We start from the raw sequence: 11,084 nt of genomic DNA on the forward strand, positions 1-11,084 counted from the left end.
CCAGGCTGGAGTGCAATGGCGCGATCTTGGCTCACCGCAACCTCTGCCTCCTGGGTTCAGGCAATTCTCCTGCCTCAGCCTCCTGAGTAGCTGGGATTACAGGCACGCACCACCATGCCCAGCTAATTTTTTGTAGTTTTAGTAGAAACGGGGTTTCACCATGTTGACCAGGATGGTCCCGATCTCTTGACCTTGTGATCCATCCGCCTCAGCCTCCCAAAGTGCTGGGATTACGGGCTTGAGCCACCGCGCCCGGCCTGGGGGTTTCCTTTTTTTGTGGGCTACAGAAAGACCTAAGTTTTAAAATTAAGGCAGGAAAATGACATATTGGGTCTCCTTCTCCCTTAACCCTATAATCTCACTTGGATCTGTATTACTTCCCAAATAAAAGCAAAAGAAAATTTAAAAAATGATTAGAACCTGAAACTACTGCAAGAATGTATTTGTGCCAAAAGTTGGTCGGGCTGTACACACAGGTCTTTGCAGGATAAGGCAACAAAAGACTTCAGGTACTCTTTCCATGTAAATCTTAGCAATGTAAACAGCATTGGAGGGAACAATCTCTAACATAACTCAAAGCTTTGATTTCTCTATCCTGCTCATGTTTTCCCCCAACCCATCCCTCTTCTCACCTTTTAGTCTTTGAAGCCAACTAAAGGAACTGAATTCCAATAAGGGCCAATAAATTAAAGAAAAAAATGTCACACAATTCCTACATCCAGGAAATACCAGTGTTAATATTCTGGGCTTTTTTTTGCTATGTATTTAAGAAAATACTATTTACATAAAGAGTTAAATATCCAATGTTTGCTTTTAACTTAATGTCATGACATTAAATAAACATTAAGTTTACACATTTATTTAAAAGTATAAAGATACTTTTAATGAATATAATTTACTTGACCAGTGCTTTAATTTTGGATACTGACATATCACATACATGTAATGCTTCCTTTCCCCCTTATTATAAATCGTACTGCATTAGGGTCACCTGAGGAATTACAAAAAATATTGAGGCCCAGGCTGGGTGTCGGGGCACATACTTGTAAACACAACACTTTAGGAGACCGAGGCAGGTGGATCACCTGAGGTCAGGAGTTTGAGACCAGCCTGGCAAACATGGAGAAATCCCATCTCTACTAAACACACAAAAATTAACCAGGCGTGGTGACACATGCCTGTAATCCCAGCTACTTGGGAGGCAGAGGCAGGAGAATCACTTGAACCCAGGAGGCAGAGGTTGCAGTGAGCCAAGATCGTGTCACTGTACTCCAGCCTGGGCGACAGAGAGAGACTCCGTCTCAAAACACACACACACACACACCACAAACAAAAAAATAATGAAGCCCTAGTTTCACCCCATTCTGAATTAATTACTATGGGTGATGCACTACGTAGGTATGTTTAGAACGTTCCTCTAGGTGATTTCATGTGCAGCCAGGGATGGGAATCACTGGCTGAGCTAAGGCAACAGGGGGAGTAAGGAACCAGGCTAACTGGAGACAATATGTACATCTAAATGAATCAATGACCATGCAGTCCTATTTTTGAAACAAGCTGGGAAATCTTGGTTTTTATGTAAAATTTCTTAATACTTAAACACTAGCAATTAATTAACATGTATGAGCCAAATAAATCAAGTTTTCAGGCAGCTCTATTATAACCCCTACACAGAAAGAGATTCCTGTCCTAGCCTTTAAAGTGTACAACCTCAGGAAAGTAGGCTTTTATTTCTGAGAGAATCCAATTACCCAACGGGCTAGTGAGAAATGTTTTAGGTCACTAACTGCTAGTAGATAGAATCAGTCTTATCTGGGCTGGGTGCGGTGGCTCACACCTGTAATCCTGGAACTTTGGAAGGCCAAGGTAGGCAGATCACAGGAGGTCAGGAGTTCGAGACCAGCCTGGCCAACATGGTGAAACCCCATCTTTACTAAAAATACAAAAATTAGCCATGTGTGATGGCACATGCCTGTAGTCCCAGCTACATGGGAGGTGGAGGCAGGAGAATTGCTTGAGGCTGGGAGGCGGAGAGGTTGCAGTGAACTGAGATCGTGCCACTGCACACCAGCCTGGATGATAGAGCTAAACTCCATCTTCAAAAAAAAGAAAAAAAAAGAGAAGAGTCTGTCTTATTTGTATTTGCAGGTGCTGTGCTTATTCATTTATTTAATGAGTACTTATAGAGCCCCTATTATGGAATGGGCAATGAATACATAATGGTGAACTAAATAAATAGACATTTTGTTTATTTAGGGAAATTTCATCAAATTAAAAAATGCTGAGGATAAATTACAAATGGAAGGAAAAAAAGTCCTAACATCTAAAATAAAGAACTACCTGGCATGCTAACTGCAACAACTTTAGTAGTCATTAGGCTAAAATTAATGAAAAAGCCAAAAAGGCTATCCTCATTCTACTTCTAGGTTGAAAAAAAAAAAAAAAGAATAATATACTGAATATCTATGTGTATAAAGGTGGTTCTGTATTTTATTTTAATTAATTAATTAATTAATTTTGAGACAGAGTCTTACTCTGTTGCCCAGGCTGGACTGCAGTGGTGTGATCTTGGCTCACTGCAACCTCCGCCTCCTGGGTTCAAGCAATTCTCCTGCCTCAGCCTCCCAAGATGGGGTTTCGTCATGATGGCCAGGCTTGTCTCAAACTGCTGGGGTCAAGTAATTTGCCCACCTCAGCCTCTCAAAGTGCGGAGATTACAGGTGTGAGATACCGTGCCTGGCCAGTTCTATATTTTAGATTATTACTTTAGGATTAGTTTCAGAGTACAGTTACTAGAGAAAGAGTCTTTTATTTAAAAAAAAGTTCTTAGTTCATATATTTAAGAATTACATTTAAAGTCTGTATAATTCAAACTTTCACCATTTGTGTACTTTAATGCCCACATACTTGTTTAGCTTTTCCATATTTTCCAAGTTTTCTACAATGAATATATGTTAATTTTAGGATGAAAGAAAAAAAAAACTCTATTACTAACAGGGAAATAAGTTTTATATAACAGTAAGAAAAAGAAAAAAACACAAAGCAACCCAAATACATGACTTCTGAAAAAGATATCTTCATAGAACAAGAAAGAAAGAACATACTAAAATACTAACAGTTATTTTCTCTTATGTTATAGGAAGGTGAATTATTTACATTTTCCTCTATGCTTTTATTTTCTACAATGATTAGAAAATAATAGTGTTACTTTTATAATGAAAGATAAATATCTATTAAAAATAGAATTACTTCTCTGCAGCATTCACAATAAAAAATATAAATAAACAAAAATAAAAAATAGAATCATCAGATTATGATATTCTAAAAATAGAATGGCCAGGGCCAGGTGTGGTGGCTCACGTCTGTAATCCCAACACTTTGGGAGGCCGAGGCGGGTGGATCACCTGAGGTTAGGAGTTTGAGACCAGCATGACCAACATGGAGAAACCCCATCTCTACTAAAAATACAAAATTAGCCAGGCATGGTGGTGCATGCCTGTAATAACAACTACTCGGGATGCTGAGGCAGGGGAATAGCTTGAACCTGGGAGGCGGAGGTTGCGATGAGCTGATATTGCGCCATTGCACTCCAGCCTCGACAAGAGCGAAACTCCGTCTAAAAAAAAAAAAATAGAGTGGCCAGATGCAGTGGCTCATGCCTGTAATCCTGGCACTTTGGGAGGCTGAGGTGGGTGGCTCACATGAGGTCAGGAGTTCGAGACCAGCATGTCCAACGTGGTGAAACTCCGTCTCTACTAAAAACACAAAAAAATTTGCCAGGCGTGGTGGCAAGTGCCTGTAGTCCCAGCTACTTAGGAGGCTGAAGCATGACAATCACTTGAACCTGGGAGGTGGAGGTTACAGTGAGCCAAGATCGCACCACTGTACTCCAGCTTGGGAGACACAGACTCTGTCTTAAAAAAAAAAAAAAAAATATATATATATATATATACACACATATATATATGTACACACACACACACACACACACATATATATATATAGCAACCTGATGTCAGAATTTTAACCTCTCCATGTTCTTATTAATATTATATCTAGTTTATGTAAATCAGAAGCCAGTCCTACCCCAACCTTCCTGCACCAAATACAAAATGGAAACATCAAAATAAAATAAAAAGGGTCAGGTAAATAGCTATTAAATTCCTACCATGACTAATCTAACCCAGATGTAAGTAGAAAAATGACAGACCAAAATTCACATCAAATTTTTCAGCCTTTTCCATTTTTAATTTAAAATAGAATAAATATTCCTTGTGACCAATATTTTACTTCTCTTTATTTCTAAAATCTAGCACAGTGCTTAGTACTTTGTAGGTATTTAGTGTGTGATAAATAAAAAAAAACTGAGATGGAATGTAAAAATTGTGAATTAGTAAAATAGCAGAAAAAAATTGAAAGGAGTAATTTAAAAAATAATTTTTCTAAAAAATGCAAGCCCTAAATCATAGGTATATAAACAATTGTTGCAGGCTACCTAGCACCTAGGTAGTTATACTGAATATAGATGATATACTAATATAAGCTATATACAAATCCTATAAAAGAAAGCCTTAAAATTATATGAAGTTGTTAATAATCAGGGAGAAGTAATAAATTAACTGCCTCTCAAGCTCCTCAAAACTCCAAGTGAAATCATGGATAGTTTTGGAACTAATAAAAAACTTAAAATACCAAAAAGACATTATCATTTGCTTGTTACATAAATAATACCTACACTGCATGCAAGCACAAAAAATAATATAAAAAATGGACAAACCTGTAAATTACCCCTTCCAATGAATCCTAGAAGCAACTGGATCTGAATTTGAGAGAGTTTTACCCATAATGGATTTTCAGAATACCAGACTGACAGACAGTCAAAGAGCAGCATCATATCCTCTAAAAGCTATCACGAAGGAAAAAATTGAGAAATAAAAACATTACGTTTTTCAATTTACTGATCAATTTTCCCCAACATTAATACAAACCACAAATATTTCAAAAACTAGTCTAATGTTCAGTTGACAAAAGCCAAAAGGATCATACTAGTAATAGCTAACAAAATATGTGACTATTCATCACATCTTATCTATGTTTATTGAATCTGATTATGTATTAATGCTCTAAAAAGAGGGGTTACAAAATTTGTCTTTGAATAAAGTTCTTAATTACTCAAAACATAATTTTAAAGAGATATTACTGCACCTTCTCAGTCCACATGTTTGGATTAACTAGTCCCTCTGACTGAAGAAAGTCCTGTATGATCAGCATTAGTCGGAAGGCGTTTTCAGCACTTACTGGATTAGTTTTCGCTTCTCTGTTTTCTGAGACTGCCCATTCTAACATCTTTTGTAGCAAACTAAATGAAAAACAAATTCCTCTTAAAACCATTATGAGCTCAGAAAAATAGGACATTAAAAACAAAACAAAACAGCTTGAGAGGCAGCATTGTATCTCCAAAGATACACGATTACTACCAGGTAACCCTAAGACATTGTAAAAGAATTTTTTTTTTTTTTTGAGACGGAGTTTTGCTCTTGTTGCCCAGTCTGGAGTGCAATGGCATGATCTCGGCTCACTGCAACCCCCACCTCCCAGGTTCAGGCGATTCTCCTGCCTCAGCCTCCCAAGTAGCTGGGATTACAAGCATGCACCAACAGGCCTGGCTAATTTTTAGATTTTTAGTAGAGACGGGGTTTTGCCAAGTTGGCCAGGCTGGTCTTGAACTCCTGACCTCAGGTGATAAGCCTGCCTCGGCCTCCCAAAATTCTGGGATTACAGGCATGAGCCACCATGCCAGGCCTGTAAGTGGAGTTTAACAATAATGGAGAAACACTGAAATGTTTGGAGTATTTATTTTTAATATACCTAGTATTAAAAGTCCAAGTAAAAGTTCCCTGTTTTACTTGACTATAAAAAAACTATGACAATAATTCACATTCCATCCTTAATGAGATACTTAGTTTCTTTAAAGCTGGCAATTGCCAAGGTTAGAGAAGAAACCCTTATTATGCCTTACAGAGGATCTAGCCCTGTGGAAGAAAAGATTTAATTCTTCCCTCGTATGCTACCAATACAGAGTCCTATTATCTACAGCAGGGGTATCCAATCTTTTGGCTTTCCTGGGCCACATTGGAAGAATTGTCTTGGGACACACATAAAATATGCTAATAGGCTGAAGCGGGTGGATCATGAGGTCAGGAGTTCGGGACCAGCCTGATCAACATGGTGAAACCCTGTCTCTACCAAAAATACAAAAATTAGTCGGGCGCGGTGGTGTGGGCCTGTAATCCCAGCTACCCAGGAGGCTGGGGCAGGAGAATTGCTTGAAACTGGGAGGCCGAGGTTGCAGTGAGCCGAGATTGCGCCACTGCACTCCAGCCTGGGCAACACGGCAAGACTCAGTCTCAAAAATAAAATAAAATAAAATACGCTAATAATATTTTAATGATACGTTTTAACAATAGCTAATGAGCTAAAAGAAATTGCAAAAAAATCTCATAATGTTTTAAGAAAGTTTATGAATTTGTGTTGGGCCGCCATCCTCAGCTGCATGTGGCCTGCAACCTGTGGGTAAGACATGCTTGATCTACAAGGAACCCTAAATCCTTCAGAGAAATAATTTTCATGAAAACATAACTCCCTTCTCTTAGCATGGAAACACTCAAATTTAGACAAGCCTGCAGAAAACAATGTATCAAGTCCTCAAAAAAAAAAAAAAAGTTTAAACAAAAAATCTGTAATCCCTTATGATCCAGATTTACATAAGACTTAAACCTCCTCATATTGGAGTAAGTTTGGGATTCCTCTTTAGATCCTACTAGCATGGCAAAAGATAGGAAAAGGTACTGAGTGTAAAGTTTCTCTTTTTATCCCTTTTTATATCCACAGAATACTGAATAAATGTTCAATAACTAAAATTATTTTAGACTCCTGCTCTCGCCAAAAGGAAGATGGAAAATCACTAACTAAATGCTTACATTAGTTTTATTTCATCTGATGGTCGAAGTAGCTCACTGGATATTCCCGGTTTACTTAATGCTGAAAACACTTGTCCTCGTTCAATCCAAGTATCATCATCAGACTTTTCTAGTCCCTTACACATTACATAATTCAAAATATGTGTCAGTAATTGAAGAAGCTCTTCCTCACATCTCTATGAAAAAGATAAAGTAATTTAAAACAACTAGAGAGTGTAGTTGTTCAAAGCACATCATAAGAACCATTATATATACTCATTGTAATCATTTAACATATTTCTAAAGTGCTTTAATGAACCTGAACTTTACTAGGCCCTAAAGATATAAGATGAATAAGACACTAGCTTTGCTCTCAAGAAACTCATAATCTAGTGACTTCTAAGTTTCTAAACCTTGGATCATGAAACTTAGAACATGAATATAAAATTGTTAACAACTGCTCACATATTTCTAAGGATTAGAAGTATGTAGCAGACATGAAAATAAAAATAGCATTTGGAAAAATAAGCAATTTTACCTCTTGACTTTCAAGTAAAGAGAAGTCATCACTAAAGCCCATATCATTTGTGATGCTGCTTTCTTTGTCAGAGTGCACAGAAAACGATTTTGTAGACTCTATTGGGGATGGTGTGCTGGGCAGACTGTCTGGCACTTGACTTCCACTATCACTCATTTCACATGAGTCAATTCCACTGAGATCTAAACTCAAATGTGAAGGGTTGCTATGCCAGAATTCTTCTTGATTCTCTGATTTGAAAGACAATTCTCCCACAGAGCTATCTTCTTGAAATAATGGTGTGTTTGAGTCTAAAGAGCGTCTATCCTCCAAACTCCACTGATCTGAAGACATCTTAGCTGAGGAAAAAGAGGTGATTTTTTCCTCATCTGTTTTTTCATCAAAGTTCTTCTTAGTATCTTCAGTTGACATATTCTTATCATTGTCTTTCATTAAAACAGCTCTACTGTGCTTATGAAGAGTATTTCCATTTTCAAATTTTGCTTTTAAAAAAAGCCTCACTAAGGTGTCTTGCCACCCCACTTGTTGTGATATTTGATGTGCTGCATCTGGGTGAAACTGCAAAATTTGTAAAACCTGTAAAAAGGTTAAGAATACAAAATTCTTCAAAAAGTACACAGTACTTTATATTAAAAAGTCTCTTTTCAGTTATTTTAATAATAAAGTAATTTAATGAGAAACTACAGAATAATATACTTTCAAATATTATATTCTTAATTAGATTATAAACTATTTGAAAGACTGGCATTGTATTTCCAACAAATCTCCATACTACTCATTGTACAGAGTAAGGGTGAACTAAAATATTTGCTGAAAGATAAAAAAGGAAAATTAAAATGAATAGGATGATGGTATACATTAAATAATAGAGTAACATTGTTTCAACTAAATACTTTCCATGAGCCCACTACATTTGTTGAGCAAATACTATTGTACACCTCCTATGTGCTAGGCACAGGGGAGCAAAAAGGACATATAAGGGAGGCATTAGGGGAGTGAACAGGACACATAAGACATTTGATAGAACCTGAGTACACCAAGAATGTTTTTCTGTCTCATTTTTTTTTTCAGGGAAAGTTAATGGTTGCTTTTTTTTTTTTTGAGACAGAGTCTTGCTCTGTCACCCAAGCTGGAGTACAGTGGTGTGATCTCAGCTCACTGCAACCTCTGCCTTCTGGATTCATGCAATTCTCCTGCCTCAGCCTCCCAAGGAGCTGGGACTACAGGCACACACCACCACATCCAGCTAATTTTTGTATTTTTAGTAGAGACAGGGTTTCACCATGTTGGTCGGGCTGGTTTTGAACTCCTGCCTGCCTTGGCCTCCCAAAGTGCTGGGATTACAGGTATGAGCCACTGTGCCTAGCCTAATGGTTGCTTTTGCAAAAACATTTTTGTTCAGTAAGTCTACACTAAAGTCTACATTGTTTATTAAGTCTATATTATACAAACAGAACAAAACTAAACTTTAATTCCAGAAAATGAATTTCAGCAAGATGGATGCCACTGCCTAGCCAGAACAGTAAACAATGACATGGGAATATGTATGATCTCTACTATCCGTTGATTTCAATTTTTAGATAAATACAAGTTCTTAAAAACCTTTAGATATTCACTTAAGATCTTTTAAGACAATTTTATCACAAAGCCGATAAAATTCTATGTAGATGAAAAGAAATTTAACTTTCAGGCTTTTGAGTATCTCTCTTAACAGAAGTTTTAGCTCTGACAAATTTCATAGCAAGAGATGAAAAATGTTGGTAAGGACTTCAATATTACTAGTACTAATATATGTTGGTACAGAAGGCAAGGAGTCACAATGATGTGAAGATTCTTTCTTACTAATGCTATTATCAATCCAAGAGCCACTGTTACTTTATACATACAGAATACCAATTTTTTTTCCTTCCACATTAAGCTTTACTTGGCAAAGAAACTCCTCATGCTTTCATGACGTTAACGTTTCCATAAAATAAGACTTACTTTGTACCTATTTTATACACAAATAATAGATAAAACCAAGCTGCACTGAGAGCTGTTTCTATCTAATTATACATGAAAAGGAAAGGATCAATTTATAAGACCTGCTTCAAATACTCAGAACTGAGCATACAGGGAAATAATCACTATCACACACAATGTTTGTATAGATGTAAACTGGTACAGTTATTTTGAAGGACAATGTGGAAAAATCTATCAAAATGTAAAACATTAATACCCTTTGATACAGAAATTCTATTTCATGGAGTATGTCCTACAGATGTATTACCACAAATAGGAAAACATAAAAAGACATTCATAACAGCAGTTTATAACATGGAAAAGCAGGTATCCATAAGGAACCAGATAATACTTTTGAGGATAGCAATACAATGAAACGCTATATAGCCATTAAAGAGAAAAAGAAATCATATATATATATATACACACACACACATACATATATATATACACATATTAAACAAATATATATTTTTCTTTTCTGTCAGTTAAACAAACTATGTGTGTGTGTGTGTACATATATATGTGTGTGTGTATATATGTGTGTGTATGTATATATATATAAATGCTGTCTCTCTCCAGATAGAAAGATATAGATAGATAGATAGATAGATAGATAAGATACATACATACATACATACATACATACATAACATAACAAAATCAGGAGGTAAAATTTTTTTAAAAAGCAAGGAAGCAAATTAGACAGGTCAATGGTACCAGTGGAAGACAGAGAAAGATATGATCTGAAAGGGGCAGACAGGATAACTGTCACTTGACTTAGTTAAAGGTTAACTGTGTACTGAAGACAAATCATTGTTGAAATACTCATAAACAGATTACAGAAAATTATTCCCAGAAAGTTCAAAAGATTCAAAACTCTAAAATACGGTATATGAATTAGAATTGGTCACAATCATTGAAGGTTCTTAATAAAAAAACTACTCTCTGGTAATAAATTTTTGACTCTGGAAAGAACATATTTGCAGGAGACCATGAAGAGCTAAGAAAACATTCAAATGCTAATTTCTTATGATTACATAAAGTTAATTTACTTCAAAAAGAAAATTGTTTACTTATAAAATTATGTCATTTATAAAATAAGAGAAATGAAAACTTGTATCTGCTGCAAAATACTAATGCAAAGTTATTTACAGCATGATAAAGATGCTATCATTAAAATACATCTTAAGAGTTTACTAACCTTTCTGCAGATGGCCACTCTAACATTTATATGTGCTCTGTGAGATATATATACCACAGATAATAGATCTTTGAAATTAATAACAGGATCTATGGCAGAAAAATAAAAAGTTAAAATTAAATACCAGAGATAACCCAAGAAAGAACTGTGCATAATACTTGTATAAAATGCTGAAATAATTATTTCATTTTAAAATATGAATTATAGGTGTGTTCAAATTTTAAAGAAAAAAATAGGTTTAGAATATTTGACATCCTCCTGAATCAACCCTAAATAACTGTTACTTTCTTTTGATTGCTTGAACATACTGTCCATACTGCATGGCTCTTTTATTAGTATTTATCTTTTTATGTACATGTCTTATCAACAAGATTGTAAACTA

At 35.8% G+C, this 11,084-nt stretch overlaps 1 protein-coding gene across 14 annotated transcripts in view; it reads right to left on the reverse strand.

Annotated features, from left to right (window-relative positions):
* NBEAL1 (neurobeachin like 1) overlaps positions 1–11,084 on the reverse strand; it is a 197,668-nt gene that overhangs the window by 79,726 nt on the left and 106,858 nt on the right. For all 14 annotated transcript variants that reach the window (XM_032278592.1, XM_032278593.1, XM_032278591.1 and 11 more), the window contains 5 exons: positions 10,703–10,791; positions 7,498–8,073; positions 6,981–7,156; positions 5,206–5,359; positions 4,778–4,906 (listed from right to left, as the gene is read on the reverse strand). In XM_032278592.1, coding sequence (XP_032134483.1) covers positions 4,778–4,906; positions 5,206–5,359; positions 6,981–7,156; positions 7,498–8,073; positions 10,703–10,791 — 1,124 coding nt within the window. The remainder of the gene's footprint in view (positions 1–4,777; positions 4,907–5,205; positions 5,360–6,980; positions 7,157–7,497; positions 8,074–10,702; positions 10,792–11,084) is intronic.

Source organism: Sapajus apella, unplaced genomic scaffold, assembly GCF_009761245.1.
Source record: "Sapajus apella isolate SASKATOON/1434 unplaced genomic scaffold, GSC_monkey_1.0 scaffold10, whole genome shotgun sequence".
NCBI lineage: Eukaryota > Metazoa > Chordata > Mammalia > Primates > Cebidae > Sapajus > Sapajus apella.